General features: G+C 35.6%; 1 protein-coding gene across 11 annotated transcripts in view; it reads right to left on the bottom strand.

The window, feature by feature from the left end:
- The window catches only part of MECOM (MDS1 and EVI1 complex locus), a 556,668-nt gene that overhangs the window by 2,412 nt on the left and 531,764 nt on the right, over positions 1–22,492 (bottom strand). For 7 of the 11 annotated variants that reach the window (XM_019440518.2, XM_053903655.1, XM_019440521.2 and 4 more), the window contains 7 exons: positions 20,822–20,848; positions 14,977–15,143; positions 13,842–13,919; positions 9,575–9,744; positions 7,538–7,682; positions 3,794–4,030; positions 2,775–2,958 (listed from right to left, as the gene is read on the bottom strand). In XM_019440518.2, coding sequence (XP_019296063.1) covers positions 2,775–2,958; positions 3,794–4,030; positions 7,538–7,682; positions 9,575–9,744; positions 13,842–13,919; positions 14,977–15,143; positions 20,822–20,848 — 1,008 coding nt within the window. The remainder of the gene's footprint in view (positions 1–2,774; positions 2,959–3,793; positions 4,031–7,537; positions 7,683–9,574; positions 9,745–13,841; positions 13,920–14,976; positions 15,144–20,821; positions 20,849–22,492) is intronic. The other 4 variants (XM_053903651.1, XM_019440524.2, XM_053903656.1 and 1 more) reach the window with 2 other exon arrangements.

Below are 22,492 nucleotides of genomic sequence, written 5' to 3'. Positions count from 1 at the left end.
AATGTTTGGTCTTGACTTGTGAGTGAACTTTTCACTGTTGATTTGCTATTGTTGGTCTCATCCATTGCTAAACTTGCTTGTCAAAATGCTGCTGAAGTGGAATCATTAATGTCCTGCCAAAGACATTCCACTGTCTGTAAATAAAGACAAAATGCCTCTGTTGTTAAGCAGAATTTCATCTCTGAGAGTCATGCTGAGACATGTGGCCAGTCTGTGGTTTCTTCCGTAATCATGGCAATCAGTTAGAAAATCTGCCCTCATAGGCTGATTCTCATTTGCTGGGTCATTGCTCTAAATGTACACATTTGACTTCTACGCATGCAATTTGCCTTCTAGACCTCTACAAAATCTCAACAGATATATAAGGAATATTTCCTAAGCATCTACTCTGTGCCAGGCACTGTGCTAGGTCCTAGGGAATCAATGATAAAGAATATATAGTCCTTGTCCTTAGAAGTGTTTAAAATATGAGTGAAGTGAGCATTGAACTTTATTTTTATAATATACCCACTTTTAGAGATCAACATAGAGAATACTCTGAAATGGTTTTAACAAAACCCATTCTAATATTTGGAAAAATGAAAGGGAACATACAGAAAATTTTAGACTTCTGGCTTCTAACCTGCCTCTCTTCAAATAGCTGTATGACCTTGGGCAAGTTGCTTAGCCTTTCAAGGTCACTTTCTTCATATCAAATGGGGATAATAATAATAAAAACTTGCCTCCAGGGGCTGCGAAGGAATTACAAGCACTATAGAACATAGAGTGCCTGAAATAAATAGTACCTATTATTATGAAATTAATCTTTAGGATAGGGTTTTTCAAAGAGGATTCTATGCAGAATGCAGCCACTGTCGTATTGGTCAACTCTCTTGGATTCAATCACTATCAAAATCACAGAGTAAATATATGAAAGTTTTGAGTAAGTCATCTATCTCTATTCAGATTCTAGAAAATAATAAATATAGAATACTGTCTTTTATATAGAATATAGAATAAATATTGCCTTTTGGTAATCAAAGGAAATAAACATTTTCATGCACAAAGATCAGTGCCCTGCACATAACTGCTAGTTAATAACAACTAAATGAATGAATAAAAAGTTTCATGAAATAATGTTAGTATGCAAAAGGGACTGACCCTTTTTAAACTGATATATATGACATGATCAAGTAATACAAAAAATATGAGTTAGGATTGCAAAACACTAGTATTTCTTGTGATGGTAAGTCTTAGTCCAGTTGGGCAGGGACTTTATGTCAAAATGCTGGTACCAAAATATATCACCTCTTTTATCTCTAGATTCTCTGACCCTTCTGTTTTCAACCATTTCTGACTATTTCAGGAATTTTTAGGTATTGTGTCTTACAATTATACGTATTTTAGATGGAATAATTAAAAGAAATTTAAAAACAGAAAAGAAAGCCTGGATCCCCCAGTATCTCTCTGATCAATTAGGAAGGAAGAATGGGATATCAAGTGTTTAAAAAAAAATGCTAGCTACCTCTAATGGTTATCTGTAGGTAAAAATTAGATGTCTACTATGGCTGGTTTACTTCTAATGTTATAAATTAAAAAATATTTTTTTTATCTCCACTTAATCATAGAGCAGGAAGAGATCTTAGATACCTCCTCGATTCACCCACTTTCCAATGAGGAAGTGGTACCTGCAGTCATGAAGTGATGTTCTCAAGTTCACATAGCCAGCAACTCCAGTGCTGAGGTGAGGTGTTTTCACTTCCAACTCAAAAAGAACATGGTATCTTAGATTTTTGCCGAATTGACTAATATTTAAAAATTTACATCATCCCACAAGCACAGTGCTTTTCCCAACCTTAGTTGAGATATGACCACATTTGCTAAGACCAGCGCAAACATCTCAGCTAAAAAGGAAATCATTTCCAAATGTACAAGCCAATAGGGTCACATGGTTTGACACGTCAGGTTTTGATACCTCCAAAATGGGCTCGAGATCAGTTAGGCCAAAATAGCCAACAAATGTGGTAGGAACAGGAAATTTCTTTCTTTCTTTCTTTCTTTCTTTCTTTCTTTCTTTCTTTCTTTCTTTCTTTCCTTTTTAATTGACCTAAATGAAATGAACAACCTGGTTGAGTGTGGATGTCAGGCAGAAAATACTGACTTCCTTTATTTTGTGATTAAATAATGAAGGCTATTTTAATTGGTATTTATGCATCCTTAAATGGATTTATTTTAGTTACCACAGTCCTGATTCAGTCAATAAAAATTAATAGGCTTTATTTCCAAATCTGCCAGTAAGTTGCTGCAGACTTTGGGCAACTCATTTAATCTCTGATCCTTAGTCCACTCTTAAATGCTATAATTAGATAACTTGTTAATTAACTACACATAGTAATGGACCAAAAAAAAAATTGAAGGCAGGATTCACTTTCCAGAAGTCTGAAAATATAATTAGGTTGACAAAAACTACAGATTCAAGCCAATTAGAAAACAATTCTGAAGTAATATATAAACAGGTGCAAACATTATGAACTATCTATACAGAAGTAAGGGAACTGCCAAGTAAAAGAAAAATCACCATAGGATAAGATTTGTCACCGAAGTCTCTGTGTAGAGTGCAGCCATGTTAATTGGTTAACCATTTTGGATTTGGTCATTGAGGCAAGATGTGAACATTTTGAGTAAAGCCTCTGAACCTGTTCAGATTCTAGAATATTGCAAAGAGAGAAACTAGCTGCCTTTTGGCCTCAAAGGCACAATGTCACCATGATGCTGTACTGCAGGAAAATATGTACCTGTGACTTGGACTTTCTGTGTAACGGCTGTTTAAGTTCCTCCGGCACATGGGAAGCACTAAAAGAAGACAGCTCAGCTTCAGGATATTGATTATCTTCCATTTTCCTCATTTTGAGGCTATCTGTGAAGTGCCTTATATGATCTAGAGCAGAAAGTCCAGTTTTATATTCTTCCTCTTTATACCTAAAATGAACCAATGGGAAAGCACAGAGGGTTTTTTTTTTCTGTTTCCGTTTGTTATCCAACCAAATCACTTTTCATCTGAATCTATACAGCTGTCAAACTTCATATTATATTTGCAGTATAAAGAAGCATGCATCCATTATCAGGTTCTTCAAAGTGTTTACAAATATTGTACCTTAAAAACATATTTGTTTCAAGATTTTCCATAACTAAAGCACGTGTGTATAAGAGGTAAAGAGTTAAAGTCAATGATGTGAAATCAGCAGTGCAGTGGAGACACAATTTATAGGCTTATAATTTCCACTTAAAATAAAGCCAGTTATGATAATATTTAGTCAGCTCCCACTACCCAGACGAAAATATAATATTCCTAAAAATTTAACTCTTCGGTTAATTTTTTTTTCCATTTAAAAACCTACCTGTATAGAACACATATATATCAAATTAGGTGAAATTTATCTCAATATTAGTTGACTTATAACACACCGGATTTTTAAATGAATTAGATAATGTTGATATCTCCATTTTACTTGGTGTTTTACAGGTAGGGTCTAAATAAATGACCGGGTACTCGTTTAATTTTCATTTGTACATCTATCTCAGGTTAGAGTTTCCCAAACAGCAATGTATTTGTAGTCTTGTGGATTATGTTGATGGCCACCTTATTTTCATCTAATCAAAATGAATACAACAAACATGCCTTGTTAACTCAGCTTTGCTCTTATGATTCATTACTCATAAACTGCTAGCACCGGAAATGTTGTCCTCATGGAAAAACAAAGCGGAAGGAATTGCTACCATATATGCACCTGCTCTTGCTTATTTACTAACTCACCTCACTGGAGACGTTTTGCAACTCATCTCCAGGGCACTGGCTTCTTCATACTCATCCTCAGGATTTCCTTCATGTAAATTGCTTGTCATGGGTTCCTTTCCTGTTTTTCCAGTAATATCATTGTCTTCGTCCTCCTCATCTAACAACACCTCGTCTTCTACTTCTTCGTCATCCAGTAAATCTGAATTTTGACTGGTCACCAAAGCCTTCTCATCCTTAAAATGACTGCCGTTCATCCTTTCAAAAGCATAAAAAAAAGCAACAGGTCCAATTACTGGTTTCCTTTTTAAATGCGCAGCTAGCTTTCTTATCATGTCTTCCTAACTGTTTAGATTTCCAACACTTCCACAAGAAATTTTTATTGTTTATGCTTTATGGCAACCATGGGAAAATAATGTAATTTGCAAATGAGAAAATGAAGAAAAAAATAATTGGGTGATTATTCAGAGGATAAAGGAGCTTCTGGCAGAGCTGGAAAAACAATCTCAGATTCTTATTCCTTATCAGAGTGTTCCTGATAAATGATATTGTTATATATAATATAAAAAGCATACCAATGTTTGTTCTACAAAATGTCATCTAATTACCATAGAAGTGCCCACCAATTAAAATAATAGGTTTCTGGAAAATTCAGATCCCTGCAAAATAATGACCAATGCTTCAACATACATGCCTAAAATGAATCTAAGGGTTCAAAGAAAATGCTAAGATAGCTGCCAGGAACCAACCGGTATTTGTTATTTCTAGGTGATATTTGTGGTACATGCCACTTAGACATCCTGCTCAAACTTGGAAATGATTGAGAGCTCACTTATTTGTACTGTTTTCAAATTATTCTTGAAGGTCTGAATGTAAAAAGTTCCTTGTTTCCCAGAAGAACTTTGGGGTAGGAAATTATCTAAAAATGTAATTATGCAAATATCTTTTGAAGCTTACTTAGTATGCATGTCTAATATGATACGAAAGAATAATATTATCTTTTAAAAGTCATTTGTAATACTTTAGTTTGTGGTTGCAAGGACTGTATTATGTGATTCAAAAGTTTAATTATAAAAAAAGAGTTTAATTACATAGAAGTCCCAGTTGAATACATTTGAGAGCATTTATAAAACGAAGACAAACTTCTCAGGCTTTAAAATAAACATGAAGAATGTAAAAATTGAATTTAAGTTTCACTGTAATATTTACAAGTCAAAATTAGGGGTGCCTGGACTGAGTCAGTTAAGCAACGGACTTTGGCTCAGGTCATGATCTCAGGGTTTGTGAGTTCGAGCCCTGCGTTGGGCTCTGTGCTGACAGCTCAGAGCCTGGAGCCTGCTTCAGATTCCGTGTCTCCCCCTCTCTCTGCCCCTCCCCCACTCACGCTCTGTCTCTTTCTCTCAAAAATAAATAAACATTAAAAAAAATAAAATATAAATAAAAGTCAAACTTAACTTGGTTTCAAATTGATTACAAATGCTTTGAACTACAGAATATCTCTTCCTAACCTCCTCTTTTTAAAGATATATGACCAGGGAAGTTAAAACACTTCCCCAAATTCAGAAAGTTTGTTGAAATTTAAGTTATTGCTACAGAAATGTATGATTTTCACACTTAAATGGAACGATTTTTCAGATCATGGGAGATTAGGTATCAGCAATGTATCCATCACATCCCCACGTAACAAAAAGGAGTATAATTTAATATTTAGATTTTCCAGGGTAAATAAAATAAACAAAACAATGTTGGGTGTGACAGATATACATGGTAAAAATCTTAAAAACAGTCATATTACCATTGTTAACCTTCTTATACAGCCAAGCTCTTAACCTCTTTTATCAAAGAATGATGAAAACATGTTTTGCACAGACATAAATTATTAGTTTCCAGACATACTGCCAACTTGCTTGCTTGAATGGATTGAAACTGTTATTTTTTAAAAATGAAAGAAAAAGTAAAAGAACCAAAGAATGCATGGATGAAAACCAAAAGTAACAAAGCCAACATGATTAAAAAAAACTATTTGTTAATTATGCTTTCAAATGTGGCAATTTATGGGGGATAAATGATTCATCAAAAGTAGCCCCGATAGGAGTGGAGGGGAGTTAAATGACTCAATCTTCTTACTTCTGTGCTGTTTGGACATGTTGAAACCAGATGTCGCAGCTCTATGCAGGCTCACAAATTTCCAAGTAAGGGCTAGAGAGTCTGAAAAGGCATCTCAGAACCCAAATGGTGGTTTCTGTTCAACATTTCTTTTTGTATCGTGTATATTTCATTATAAAAATGTAATTTGGTAACTCTCTTACCTACTTGTTCTTACTACTTTGTATTTCTGATCATCTGCCTCCTCTCCCTCCTTCCCTCCTCTCTCTCTCATACTCTCTGTCTCTCTTTTACACACACACACACACACACACACACACACACACACACACAAATGGGCAAGCAGAGGGAAAGATATGTCCAACTGCACAAAGTCATAGCTCTTATCAGACTTCTTAGAAGCTGGGAAGGGTCATGTAATAGCAGATCTTCTCTCCTTTTTCCATACACATGCTTTATACAAGTTGAAGAACAGAATTGGTCATATAATTTTGTTATCTTGGGAAATGATGTTTGTTTGAAGCTTGCCTTAATGTAAAAACTACCTAAAATAATTATTTGACTTTTAACAGCATCAAAAAATAGAGGACACAAACAATAATACTTGTTTGATGAAAAGTAATAGAACTTCATTAACTAATTCCATGTGACATTAAAATTGACTATGTAACATCCTAATCTAATAGGCTACTGGATAGTTATGTTCAGAAAAATCTAGCTCTCAATATCAGATACTTAATTATAACTTACAGAAAAGAAAAATTAAATCCTGGAGTTTTGGTAAAATAATGTTTCATTAACATCACATAAAATGTAAACACTAGATAAATGTTAATTATTATTATTATCAGCAGCATTAAAAATTTTCTTTTTGAATTAAGCCATACACGCTTGACATTGATGATAACAAGAGGTAGCCAGGGCACCAGGTCACTGAAAACAAGGATGATCACACCCAGTGAAACAAACATACTGAAATTCAATGAATATTCATTCACCTGAGAGCATACAGGTAGTGAGAGAATCTTATCAAGAAGTCTCAACTTATTTCTATGTAAAAGCTATTTACATTATATTCAATGGGTGTTTTATATATAGATATGTACATATATATATACACACACACAAATGTATATACAGATATATATATTACACATACTGATAGATACATATACATATACACATACTGATAGATATACTCACATATTATCTGTAATATACATATGATATATAATAGTAACCACTACTGACTCAACTGAATCCCTGTGGTGGCCTTCCCTTCTGCTTGGCAAGTTTTGATAAAATATTCTAATTAGTTATCAAGAGAAGCAGGGCAGAACAGTGGTAAAAGCATGGGCTCTGGAACCAGAGAGCCCAGGCTGAGTCCCAGTTATTAATTACTTATGTGGCCTCTGGCAAGTTATCTAACCTTCAATATCTTCATTCCTTCACTGATAAAATTCCATAGTAATGGTTGCTACCTCATTGGGTTATCATCATAATTAAATTCATACATGTAAAGTGCTTAAAAGAGCATTTAGTATTTAACCTGCACTAAATAAATGCCAGCCATCGGTGGTGCTCACCAAAGTGAGCACAGCAAATCTATTTGGAACGTATTGATTTTATAGAGTTTAAAAAGGAAAAACCCTGCTTTACCTCTCCTCTGTGTTCCTGGGAGACTGGCTGCTGTGGTTGCTGTTCCCAATGAAATTGCGAATTTCTGTGAAGTAAGCATCTTCTTTGTCATCAAGAATCGCGCCTGTACTTTCCAGTTCGGAATGAGGCGACGACGTGGCCGTACCTGAGGGGAGAGAGCCTTTTGTCAAAAAGACTATTATCAACATGGCAACTTATTGTGAACCTTGTTTCTTCTTCATCTGATCAGTGTTTCCTAAAACAGGTTCTTTTGAATATTAATAATGGTAACATTAGGAGGCCAAAGTCTTCCCCAGTTACCACATACATGCCCATGAAAGTCCCCTGGAGAATATTTTGAACCACTGAAATCATGAGGTACAGTCTCCCAAAGGTGCTTCTCCCACAGTTTCCTCTCATTCCCACCGTGACATGAGAACATTGACATTCATATTATGAGGAAACAGGGTGAGGCAAATTATAAAGAGGCCTTAAATAGATTCTGCCCGAAGAAACTGTATACTCAGTCCTGGTTGCAATCAATATGTATTTATTGCTCCTGTGTTAAAGTACGCTACCAAAGAAAGACTGAAAACATGCTAAAAACTCTATATTCTGATTTAGTGGATGAAGCAGTGAGTAAAACTTGACACGCCAGCCCAGAGACTGAGGTGATACGGCATTAAGGGGACAATAAGGGATCTGCTGTATGTAGGATGATCTTCAGCTTCCTTACCTATAAAATTAGAATCACAATACCTTAACAAAGGATGGTTGTAAGGTTTTTATCAACTTACACATTTATAAACACCTTATATGTGGTCCAATTTCTACCAACATTTGCTTCATGCTGTTTAGCTTTCGCACAAGATATCTACAACTCAGTAGTTCACCATAATAGTCTACACATTCACGATAAGAGGTGAGACCATCTCTCAGTTGAATGAAGTTATAATCTGGGCCCACAAATAAATATTGAACTTGGACATGTTACATTTTTAACTCAGTTAGTTATTTTCTAAAATACTTTTGATTAGAAAATTATGGGAGTATTCTGGAAGGGTGCATGTGGTTGGAAAGTGCCACCAGTGTTCTACACTGAATTAGACTTTTGTCTCTAAAACCCAGTATCTTTAGACCACAATCATTTGACTTTTGGCTTAGAGGAAAGCACACAGCATATAGTTCTACGTAGTAGCCACCAAATATCGTAAGCAATGTGCCTGTACACGGAAGGAAGGATTAATCATAAAACAATTTTCTTAGGTAAAGATTACTACTTTGAACAACTTCAACTTTTTTCTGTTTTTAAAATCTTTTTTTCTGAACCCCATGCTTGCTCCTTTCCTTGCCCCCAAGTAGTTTTCCTGATTCTCTAGAAACTATCATTTCCCCTGCTAACTATGTGCTGGCAAGTCTGAGTTAAGGGAAGGCTAATTTTTTGATACTTTTAACTTAATTCTACATCAGAATTTGTAACCCAAACTGCACACCACTATCATTTGCTATGGGTTACTCTGATCATGTTAACAATCTTTTACCATTAATCCCTGCAAAGTTACTCTAGGGATATTCTCTGAACTGTAGAACTCCTACACAAGCAGCCACTGTTTCTCAGTTAATACTCAGAGCATGGTATTCTGGGATGCCACTTTGGAAATCCTGCCATGCCCGGAGTCTGCATTCTGTACAACAGGTGGAAAACTGCTCCCTGCAATTTAGGAAATCTTGATTCATTCATCTCCTATGAGATTGGGTCATGGTTCTCTTTGTTTGCAATTAACAATTGAGACGAATCCAGAATAAAAAACCAATCCAAATAAGACCCCAAGTTATAGATTATTCAACAATCACATCATTCACATCATTCTATAATCTCAAGGGAAACATGTTGCAAATTTTAGGATCTGGTTCGGGTGTCAAAGTGGAAGGGGAGAAGAAAGATCACAATTATCTCTCTTTTTTTAAAGTATAGTGGACATACAATATTATTCACAATTATCTTTGAAAATGAGGAAATTAAGCCATCCTCTCCTCATAACACAATTGATTACCTACCCGACATGTTCCCATTCTCATGTTTCTTTAGGTGTCTGTCTAAGTTGGTTTGTTGACCAAAACACCTATCACATAAGTGACACTTAAAGGGCTTCTCCTTATTGTGGATATTACGAACATGCCTTTGCAAGTTGGAAGAGATGCTAAATGATCGGTCACAGTATTTGCATCTGAAAAATAAACACAGAGAAAATATTCACAACTAAATCGAAAGGTATTTCTCAAGACTAGAAAGCCAGATATCCAAAGTTATCACCCATAAAACATTTTAGAGAAAAGGCAGAGGCAAGAATCCTATTCACAGAGTCAAGATTTCAATTCCCATAGATTTTGATTCCTTTAAAGATTTTCATGACTTTATGAAAAACCATAAAAATAATAATAAAATATTGGTGATTGGATCGCTCCAAAACGGATTAGAGTCATCAGTTTTCATATTTTAGATAAACCTCATGAAATTAAGGACATTAAGAAACAGTAGCATTATTTTATCTTCTGCTTAGAACAATACATATAAATCCTTCCTAAACAAACATGAAACAATTCACGTAGTTTTCAAATAAAATACAAAAAGCATTCTTAAATTCAAAATTGCAGAGTCTGATTAAATAGTTTCTTAGTAAATTCACTTTTTAAATGGATAATCCTAAAGGAATTTCCATTATATTCTCAAAAAGAGCAGCAACTCTTCCAAAGTTTTAAAACTTTGTGAATAACCGGTTCTGATACTAAAGACACTGATTTTCATAATCTGCAGCAATGACAAACCCACAGAGCCTTTACTCTAATAGACTTCAATCTTTTAAAAAAAGAAAATAAGAGGGGCGCCTGGGTGTCTCAGTCGGTTGAGCGTCTGACTTCGGCTCAGGTCACGATCTGGCGGTATGTGGGTTCGAGCCCCGCGTCGGGCTCTGTGCTGACTGCTCAGAGCCTGGAGCCTGTTTCAGATTCTGTGTCTCCCTCTCTCTCTGACCCTCCCCCGTTCATGCTCTGTCTCTCTCTGTCTCAAAAATAAATAAACGTTAAAAAAAAATTTTTTTTTTAAATAAAAAAAAAAAAAGAAAAGAAGAGTGGCACTAAATTCTCCTTTTGGAATAAAACAAAGGTCTTCATTAATCTCCATTCTTCCTATTGCCCCCAGTTTTCCATTTCTATTTTTCTGAAAGAGTTTGTGGCATTTCTGAACCAGGTCAGTTTTCCAAGAAAGCACTTATTATTAGTTGGCTAATTGTTTTTGCCTCCCATGGGATTAAAAAAAAATTCATAAATTATTTTAAAGTTCTCTTTTAATCTAAATAAAAATGTAATGCCTCCCCCTCCCCACCCTCAACCCCCTAGCTCTTATGGATAAAGAAGAAAAGCGGCAATTTATGGGGTATTCTCCTTTGGCATTTTAAAGTAAATATTGCATGATTTGTTTGTGTGGGGTTTTGTGGGTGTGTGTGTTGCTTGGGGGAAAAAATTAGCTTTCTCCAGATGACTTCTAAGTGAAACTTTCTAACTTAGCAGCCAGAAAATCTTGAACTTATTCTTCCATATGCGAAGGGCCCTTGTCCTCCCACTTCTAAATGTAGACTCAGTGGTTCGAGTGCTCTACATCAGAAATCACCCCATTCCACTCGAAGTGTTTGGGTTTCCTCGGCTGTCTCTACGTGATGCCAGAAGTCTAGTCAGTTCAGTGAGGAAAATAAATCTGTTAAACTAGTTACTTTGGCATAGTATCAATAAACCAACTCAACGACTGATTTAATTTTCCCCCTTAAATGCCCTGGCATGATGAGGTTCCCCAACTTTCTTCACTTATAATATTAATTTAAAAGTGTGTGAAACCCCACATTCAGTGTAGTTATAATATTTTAGCCTCTGCTTTTGAATATATATATATATATATATATATATATATATATATTATATATGTATATGTGTGTCATGGGCTGCTCTGTAATAACTCTGTTGACTCCCAAAGCCCACTACAACGAGAATAATGATACAATAAGCACAACTGTGTTGTACCAAACAGAATAACCTAGAAAACACCGCTAGAGAAAACTTATACTCCCATCAACTGCTCTAAAATTTTTTCACTCTAAACATTTTCTTCATACATCATGAGTTGGACAGATTTTGTCTTTGACATGCTTCCAACTTTCTGCTCGTATGCAAAGGGGCTTTTCCAAATCTAATACACATCACCCACTCTAATATAAATAAAATCAGCCAATAAGAAAATTTTACACAGTAATCATCTGTTACTTTGTATTTTTCCTCTGCTAACGTCCTAGCCAAAGGTTTGAGTGCTCCTGAATAAAAAATCATTCCATTCTGCTCCAATAAATTAGTAGGTGGTTAACAGTCTAAGTTTCAAAAATTCCTAAAATGAATACATAACGCAGTCATGAACAATACACAATTCAGAATTTGGATGTAAACATGGGGATCATGGGAGCCTTTGAGATCATGGTGTAAGACAAAAACTCTGACATGGGAGCTCCATGACTGGGTTTTAATTCTGGATCTTTTAGTACCAGACTTTACAGAAGGCAGTTAACATCTATGCATCTGAATTTCTTCCCTTGTGGAACAGAGGAGCTACGTAAGTAATTGCTTATGATCTCCAGCTATGCAAAAATTCTGGCTTGTTTTTTTTTAAATATACATACAATAATAGCACCATTTATGGGGAATAAAACCAGTAATTCAGGTGCAAAGAAAGAGTAAAATGAGCATGATACAGTTGCACATCAGATCCCTGGCCATAACAAAATGTAAGTGTTGAAATCTTTCTTCCACTTAAGCAGAATTCCTGGAGTCTGAAAAATTTTCTCAAAAAGGGAAATCACCTACCACCTGCCATTTTTCTATCTCTCTGAAACTTTTTATTTTAAGTCCATTCTATCACATATAAATTAGAAATATCATATAAAGGCCATTGTATCACATATAAAGTAGAAATATGACTTGCCAATAGTAATTTATAAAACATGTAAGAAAGCAAAGAATTTAAGAAAACACTTTATTTTCTGAATTTAAGTCCCTCTGGTTTTCTCTTAAAATTTCAATCCTCTCCACATTAGCATTCACTGTCCTGATCCTTTGCTTATTCTTATATGTAAAAAAGTCTTTGGGGGCCTGAGTGGCTCAGTTAAGCTCGGTTTAAGTTAAGCTCGGTTTAACAGTTAAGCTCGGTTAAGCATCTGACTTCAGTTCAGGTCGTGATCTCACAGTTCATGCATTTGAGCCCTGCATCAGGCTCTGTGCTGACAGCTCGGAGCCTGGAGCTTGCTTCAGATTCTGTGTCTCCCTCTCTCTCTGCCCTCCCCAACTGATATGCTCTCTCTCTCTCTCAAAAATGAATAAACATAAAAAAAAATTTTTTTAAACCTTTGAAACCTGAGAAATTATTTATTTTAATGTGAAAAGTGAGCATGCAGACAAAAATAATTTCACACATATGCAATGCATAAGAATTTCAAAGCAGAATCAAATTACAACATGATTTAAGATAAATAACATTAATCCTTTAACAAATATTCATGAGCATCTAACACTAGGCGCAAAGCATTGCACATAAAACAAGTAGATTATATCGTAAAAAGGAAGATGATGTTGATGATTTTAATTCTTTGGTAAATAATAATATTATAATTAGACACATGTCCCATGTGTCAGATCGCTGATCTTTACATTCAGCAGAATAAGCTAAGAGGTAGTTTAGAAATTGTTGGTAGAATTGCCCCTCTTCCTACAATATATTCTATTTGATTTTTTCTACTCCTAGTTCCACATCTTCTTCTTCCTCTCCAGGTTTAAAGTTTATTCCTTAAACCTCGTAATGGGACCTGGGGACACTGACTTAACTGTACTGGGGAAACAAAGTTATACATGGCTTGTCAACTCAGAGTAGAGATTTAAGGCTTGAAAAGGGAGGCTGCAATGTTATGATTACTGTCAGTTAATACAGCACTAACTATTGAGAAGAGAGCACTAAAATAAATTTTTAAATAATTTTTAAAATGGCTAACATTTCTAAAATGCTTATTCTGTCCTAGTTACTGCTAGACCTTTTAAACTGAGATGCCGGAAGCCTTGATTTAAAACATTAGGACTCTTCCAATTTTTATCCTAACCACTCGCCAATTCTTCTTTGACTCAAAACTAAAAGGGCATACATTCAGGCATGCAAAAAAGTAGCCTCCAATTAGAGGGAGGAATCCATTCTAACTGCTATAATATTTACGAAGATATTTAGTAAAAATCATTGTCAAACCTGTAAGGCTGCTCTCCTGTGTGGGTTCTCAGGTGCCGTGTTAAGTTCGCAGACCTTGGAAAAATCTTGCCACAGTATCTGTTATGAAACATGTTTATAAGAGAAAGTCAGCACAATCGACTTTATTTCACTCAAACTGCATAGAAGCCAGATGCGTATTCCTGATTTAATTAATCTTGCATGGGAATCACATGTCTTTGGTATTTAAAATTTGCAACAAAGCCATTCTACAGATATAAATAACTCCACAAATAAAGGCTGCATTATGAGATCTGGTTGAATTTGCTCATGCATAAGCAAGCAGTTTATGAAAATAGACTTTAGTTTTGATGACCCCCATACGCCTCTTTTATTAACTCTGTATCTTTATAGTCACAAAACTGAACCAGACAAGGGGATAAAAAAAATGACAAGAGTCTGTGATTCTGGGTTGATGTAAACAGATTTCAAATGTTTCAACTCATTTTATATGTTAGCCACAGTGACAACTCTGTACATTGAGTGGTATCAGATCAGACAAGATTCTAAGACCTCATCCATCAAGGTATGTTGCTATAAAAGCTTTTCTGGAAAGAAAGTGACACATTTTCCAAAGAGCAGATAAATTGATATGCCTGAGTCAGATGTCACAAATTTCTGAAGGCAATTCAGAAATTACATGCACAATTTATTAAAGAAAAAACAAGCTTTACTGTAATAGTGATGGGTAACAAGAAACTTATTAACTAGCTTTCTTCACTTATCGACCTTATTCGTCCTTTGTTAATGGCCTTATTCTTCAATGCCATGACAATTAATAAATGTATGCTTGAAGACAGTAGTATTATACCTTTGCATGAAAATAATTAACTATGAAAGAAAATTCATAAATATCAAAGTGAAACAAGTATTTGGACTGTTTCCAACCTCATTTATCACACCCAAATGGCTTGTGTTCAAATTCTCATTTAATAATAATTTTTTTAAACCACCACTTTTATATCTCCCTAAATAAAGAGTACTTTGAAGTACTTGAGATCTATCATGGTCACTCTTAATCATCCAGTCACGAATAATTTCCCAAACAAATGGAGGGGTCTTTTGAAATCAGAGGGGAGACGTTTGGAAAGTCAGCCACAATTGTCTTAGCAGTTACCTGCACGTGTAGCGTTCTTTTCCTTTCCGCAGGAGGTTCTCTGGCAGGGCATTGGGAGGCGCTCTGAAATTGAACATGGAGGGAACTGACTGCAGAAGTTCACTGGCCTCTGGTTTCAGGGCACTGAAGTTCTCGAGCTTCTCTGCCATGTTTTCAATAGCTGACATCTGCAAGGCAAGAGCATAAGACCATGAAGGACTAGTCTGACATCTTTTCTTCTGTAATCATCTCTAGCAAATCAAGAAATCATTAATAAAAGGGAAGCATCAAATCTGCTGAAGGCAGTAGACTGTAGAAAAAGGTTGTAGTGGCCCAATATTAGACAAACAACAAGAGGATTCGTGGATTTAGGAAATAACTAAGGTAGAATCATGCTTATACAATGCTGGGTGAACTTTTTCATAAGACCATGGTTAGGCCACTTTATGACCATTTGATATACAATTGAGCAATGAAACACATGAGCAATAATAAAGCCAAATTAGATGTTTACTACGTTAAGAGACAGCATTAGTATTGTGTTACGGATATCAACAGTAAAGTGGAAATTATAGGGAAAGGTCCTGCACGCCTTGCCTAGGTAATAAAAACCATAGGAAGCATGGCATTCCATGAAGAGAATTCACAGCATGGAAAACATCAAGTGTTCCAAAGTTACAGTTTAAGCCAGATGGGTGTACTGCAGAAAAAAAAAAAAAAAAGAAATGTGTAAGAGGTGTTTTGCCTATGGCTATGTTAATATCTGGATATACTAGATTTTTAAGTGTGATCATATACAAAGAATTTTGATGAAATATTAATTTGTTCTGGATTAAGATCAGGTTGAAATGACAGTTCATGATAGATCATGTCGTATAACTTGGCATGGGCATTAATAAGGGGGGTAGTTAGTGTAACCTCACTCTTAGAGAAATAATCTTGAAGAACTACCCTGCCTAATTCTTCCCCTCAAGCATCTTAACTTCTTTGCCTTATAATCTTCAAGTTTTTGTCCACTTGCATATGTATTTGACAGTCACAATCAGAGGGTGGCATTTACTTTGATCCTTACTGTCCTTAGTTAGAAGGACTCGCCCCTTTCCTTCAACTCTCCCCAAATGTTAAGTTTCCTTAGGGCTCATATTTTATTTGGAAGCTGCTTACTACTGAATTTTTAAGTAGAAAAGCAAACTCTCAGGCCATCCTGTTAAATCAACTCACCCATTATTTATTTGGCTCTCAGGCACTATGCCACCAGAGAGCTTGGAAAGCTGTTAAGAAGGTGTTTGCACTCTATATGCACTCTGTGTGTTTCTCAAAGAGCTGGGGTGTTAGACCAGGAGACTCCACACAAGGATAAAAATGGCAACAACCGCACATTCCAACAACTGTTCAATCCAAGAGGATGATTCTTTCCCTGATGAAATGGCAGGACACAATTGAAGGCCTAATTTATGAGCTCAGGTTAGAAAGAAAAGGTATCACTTCCTACTCAAAAGGAAAATTAACAAAATATGTATTCCATGGCTGGGCAGCTGGATGGAATACCACTGGCTCCTTACGGAGAAGCAACCTCTTAACAGAATGGCCTGACCATGATGCTCTTCTTACAAAGAATATAGTGCACGCCTGATTCTTCAAATGACTATTCATGTTGTAGTTAGCTCTCTTTTTTCCCTTTATCCTGGAGTCTGCCCTCTCATTTCATGCCCGGACTCCTAATGCTAGCTACAAATTGCAACGTACAGGGTACCACTGCCAATTTGCCAAATGTCTTTCATCAAACATGGTGCAAAAAATCTCAGAGGAAAGTCAAGATACATTTACTTGTCAGACGACAAATGTGAACGCGTTGGGAGGCGGTAGGGGCTATAAGCTCAGGGGTTTGATTCATAATCACTCAGCTGCTAAAACATTCTCCACAGATGCAAGTGGACAGCACATTTGTCACTATGAAGGATTTTGACACATACTGATCACAGGGCAGAGATATGGAATTGATGCCGCTGCTCAGAGAGGTTGGCGGAAATTCTGTCCCTACAGAATACGGTCATTATCCTCCTCCAGCCAGGGCATTAGCATTTTTGTCTTGCGTGGGGTTTTCCTTCTTAAAAATCAATCCAGAAATATTTTATGACACGATTTTATTTGCATTTATTCCTTCTAATTGTGTCTTGCAGAGAATCATTTGGATATTCCACCCTCCATGGAATAAACTGTCTGAGTGAAAAATGACCTCTGGCCTTCAAGCTGATTAGCAGAAACAAGCAAGGGTAAGGGTCATGATCGCATATATTTATTGGGAAGAATAGCAAGTGCATGGGTGATGATTATTAATGTTTTATTTATGTACATTTAATATTGGAGTAAAGTTTCATTATCTAGTGGTTTTAAATCATTCGAGTGTCCGCCCCGCTGACACTGAGATTCCTGTGGCGATATATCTTCTAGAAACACTTTTCCTTTTATATGGAAAATAGTTTACTCATGACTATTATTCTCGGCTTTCATCTATAGCACATATAAACTACAAGCCCTTCAACTTATTTAAGAGCAATTGGCTGTTGAGAAATGTGTCTTGCTTTAGTAGCAGCAAATATCTCTTTTTGAAGAAAGATCATTGTGATTACATTACTTCAAACTATTTCAATTTGGGGAAACTATCAAGAAACAAAAAAATACACTATGGGCTTGATGACTAAACACTGGCATTCTTAAAGATAATAAGAAAAAGAATAGGGGTGACCCGAACGCTTCTCTTATAAAGCCACCCCCACCTTTGGCTTCTGGTGTCAAATGAAAAGAAGATTGAACTGGAGTGGAGAGAAGGGAGAGAAGGAAGATCGAAAGTCAACTGAGGGTACATATTGACACCACACACACACACACACACACACACAAACACCACTTTCTGTCCAGCTAGCAAACACTCCAACTAAAAGCCACCATGAATCCTCCCTTTCATCTTCATGAGATTTGCTCTGATTGCACTTGACCTCAGTTGAAAAGAAGACGTTTCCCCAATAGGACAGATAGAAGTGACTTAGATATCTGCCAGTTGGGTGGTTTAGCAATTCTGTGCCCAACATCAGTCTGCCTATATCTTGGATTAAGGTGCTGGATTAAGATGAGCTTCATCTAGGGGCGTCTGGGTGGCTCAGTCAGTTAAGCGGCCGGCTTCGGCTCAGGTCATGATCTCACAGTTCGTGAGTTCAAGCCCAGTGTCGGGCTCTGTGCTGACAGGTCAGAGCCTGGAGCCTGCTTCGGATTCTGTGTCCCCCCTCTCTCTCTGTACCTCCCCTGCTAGTGCTCTGTCTCTCTCTGTCTCTTAAAAATAAACATTAAAAAACAAAAGTAAAAAAAAAAAAAAAGATGAGCTTCATCTAGTGTACAGGTCAAAACTCTAACTTTTTCACTCTGTAAGCTGACTCATGTGATGCTCCTCCTGAAATAACATGCATTTTACAAGAGAAGTAATATGTTTTGACATTCATTTGAATGTCTGGTTTGGTATTTTAGAAGTGAAGGTGAATTGGGATAAATGGAACAGAATCTAGCTACATTTATATTTCAATTATGAACAATCCAATGAAGAGGGCAATGTGTACTACTATAAAAAAGAAATTTGCTGAGAATGGGGAAAATAAAGGAAGAAAAGTTAGATCATGTATTTTAGAAATGCATTTCCCTGTGTCCTATTAATGTCATACACTAATCTCTGATCAGTTAATGACAGGGCTTTTTTTTTTCCTATGGAACAGTAATTTTTATTTATATATACAATAGTTGTTGATGGTATCTGCAGCCAGATGTCTGGAAAAGGAAGTCATTGCACCCCCTTTCAGTCCCCAAGAGACTATTAACTTTATATTGACGCAAACTAATATTTAGACACAATTCCCTAGATCCTACCAAAAAATGTAGTTATCTCTCTAGTCAAATAAAGTTAGTATTTTTAAAAACATTTCAGCAGGCAAGATATCATCAACTGGGTCCTAAGCACTTAGCCTAACATTTATTATCTGGCAGCCAACAATTGATGACATAAAGAAGTTTCTCATTAAAACCATTAAAGTGACAACCTGATGATATGAAATGATATGTCCAATGGCACCATGAATTATGTGCCTTAATGTTTTACAAATTAGATTACACATGTCTTTATCATAAAACAACTAACTTTTCATAAATAACTTATGATGGGAAAGTTTGTAGATTTGGGAGTTTTCTATATTTATTCCCTTGATAATCATAAGAAATCTCAAAATTGTGGCCATTTGGGGGAAATGTTAAGTATTCACATTTTACAATTATCTCACTCCACGTATCACATTCAGCAGTCATGATTACGAAACCCCTTAGAATTTGTTTACCACTCAGAATGATATACTTTAATATTTTAGTAGTTCCCACTAATATCTATGTTTTATAATAAGACTATAAATCATGGCTCTGAAAACCCTATGATTCAGGGAATGGATGTGTTTCCAAAGCACTGAAATGGCAGTTGCTACCACTGCATCACCAGGAAAGGGGGTCTAACTTAAAATCTGGATTAGCTTTGTATAATTGGTAGAACCATTGGGCGTGCTATGTAGGAGATAGCATATGACAAATAAAGCAGCCAATGACATAGATATTGTCAAGCAATATGCCACCTTATAAAGGATGAGGACCCTGAGGCATGATACTCAGGATGGATCTCTGCCAGGAAAGGCAGAAGAGAAACACTGGAAATACAGGTCATGGTCATCAAAGCCCAAGCCCATCAACTGCACAACTTTGTCTAAGGAAGTCTTAGTCTCTCTCTCTCTCCCCCTGCCTCCTTCCCTGTTCCTCTTTCTCTCTTCTTTTTAAATAAATGGACTTTTGAAATAAATGGACTTAATCCCTGTCTATCAAAATGAGAAAAATCACAACTCATCCCATAGTCCACAGAAGAAATAAAATGGAGGAATTTCTGGTAAAGAAAATCTAATGTCAGAGGAAATAGGCAAGTGCTAAAGTGTTCCAACTTGAACTGATTGATACACTTCTATATGGTGACCAAAAAAATTGACCCATATTCCAAGATTTTACTCATATCTCAGAATCAGAATAATTTTGAGTAAAGAAGAGAATGAAGGTGTAGAATTACATATGATTAGAAGAAATTCTGTAATATGTGTTATTTATATGTATTTCCATTGACCCAAGGTTTATTTGAGAGTGAAAAGTAAACAAGCAGTATTCTTTGCATTTTGGACAAAAAAGAAAGCTAATACCTAGCATCACTACCTGACAACTGACTGTATCTGGAAATAGAAACAAATTTGAGGAAGTGAGACCCAAGGCTAAAAGATCCATTTCCTAGTTAGACATGGATTTCTAAACATTTAGTCTTATTATTCCAAATAACCAGAACCAAGTTCTGCCCTGGGATATACGGATGTGGATTCCAATGTCAGCTTGTGTCTACGTGTAGGTTCAGGTTTTAACCTTTTGAAGGCTTTATCAAAAGCATCTTTAACATGCTGATATAGGCTCCCCCAAATAATGGTTGTTTCCACTTAGTGACCCATTTCGAAGGCTGTTTTAACAACATGCTCCCAAGTGCCGAGAAGGAGTTCTACATCAAGGTATAATTACATGGAATGGGTCACATTTATAAAATAAACTTCTTTCTGTAAACAATTTCTAGCACACTAAATGCCCAATTAAAACGGAAGGGATTTTGCAGCTTGACCAAGCGGGAAAACTATCCGCTGAAGCCATATCATTTAATGGAAAGTGGCTCAGAATCCTTTATCATCTGTACAGCACTTTATAAGTTGTTTTCCTTTTAATGCTACATTATTTGAGTCAAAAATATAAGTAGGAAACTTACCCAAGTTCTCTGATCAGGCAGTTGGAACTGGGAGCAAAATTGAAACAAAAACAAAAAATTACTTCTGTATCAGTATCTTTATTGCAATCTATCCTTTGAGAAATTAACATTTATACGGACTTTGTAATTTTTGATTATCATGTAACTGTACCTTGAGTAAAGGCTTTGGAAATGAAACTTAAATGTTTTTATAACACTGCTGGATTTCCTCTATTTACCTAAATTAAATTTTAGAATCAAGGTTATAAACCAGACTGTTCTTTCTTCCAAGAAAGCCAAACACTACCTACTACCACCAAATCTTAAATAGCAAAGTAGACACTTCCTTTTTATTTGTTTTTACTCACTGTAAAACAAGATTCCTAAACTTTAATAAATAAAACTTAAGCAATTTCCTGAAAAAAAATCTAGTCTCTTGTTAATAAGAAAGAAAATAAGAGATTTACTCGAACGTGAATTATTAAGTAACAACAAGGTAATGTGCTGGGAAATGCACTACCTGACTTTTACAAGCATGGGACTCAGACCATTAGCAGTCAGAACACATAAGGATATTAATTAAAAGTTACCTATGTCAACTTATGACAAGAATCACTTGGGAAAACTTCAGTGAGCTGGGAGCTCTTCCAGGAAACACAAACGTTATATCCTTAAAGTTATCATTTTGCTTGGGTAAAGGAGCTATATCTTGCTTTTATAAGTTATGGTGTCTTTAATAAGGAAGATACATAGTTTTTTAAGGGTAAAAGATTTATTGAAGAGGAAATCTAACAATAAGAAACACTTTGTCAAAAGCAAAATAGAAGAAGAAGGGCAAAAGACTTAAGTAATTTTCACATCAATATATAAAAGATAACTTGGAAAAAGACTAACTTTTTCCCAGTTCTATGGGATACAGTAACAGGGTAGTCAGACACTTTAAAAAGAAGAGAATAAAAATGAAGGCATAAAGGACAGAAACAGAGTTTCTGTTGCAGATATACACAAAGCCAAACATCTGGAAATAAAATGTACTAATAACCAAAAATATATTTAAAATATAGGCAAATCAAGGAATAGCCAGTTTTACAGTAACACAATTACCAAATGATTTCTATGGCAATTTGAAAAAGCTAGCAATGTAAATGCCAAATACCTAAAACACAAAGTAGCCAATGAAATGGACTTTCCAGAGATCGCAAAATAATCCCATCCCCTCCGTCTCACCTACTTGTGGCTGTCATTCTTTTTCTAAATTATAATCTAGACTAAGACTCCCCAAACAATTTTCAACCACATTTCTAGGAAGAACATCTATAGTACATATTTGTACCTTACATTTAACTAACTTATTTCTAAAAGAAAAACAGAAATATAAATAGTCCTCTAGTGGCCTGATACAGCAAACATACTTCTTAGAATGAAATGAGTGAGGACTTTAGACCCTGAAAATGAAAACAAAAAACAAAACAAAACAAAATAGCAATTATCTTTTAATTTTGGTGTATGTGTTCTTATATCTTATAGACATTTTTGACAAGATTTTTAAAAATATGTATTATTATTCCAAAAGTCAGTGAGATGGCCTAATAATCTTTTAATAAAATTCAATAAAATATCAATATCGAATTAAAATATCTATTGAGGTGTTCACCTTTCATTGATTAAGAATTGTGCCCTGGGGAGGAATAT

Source organism: Panthera pardus, unplaced genomic scaffold (genome assembly GCF_024362965.1).
Source record: "Panthera pardus isolate Hobbes unplaced genomic scaffold, ASM2436296v1 HiC_scaffold_16, whole genome shotgun sequence".
Lineage (NCBI taxonomy): Eukaryota > Metazoa > Chordata > Mammalia > Carnivora > Felidae > Panthera > Panthera pardus.
This window is presented reverse-complemented; position numbering and strand designations above follow the sequence as displayed.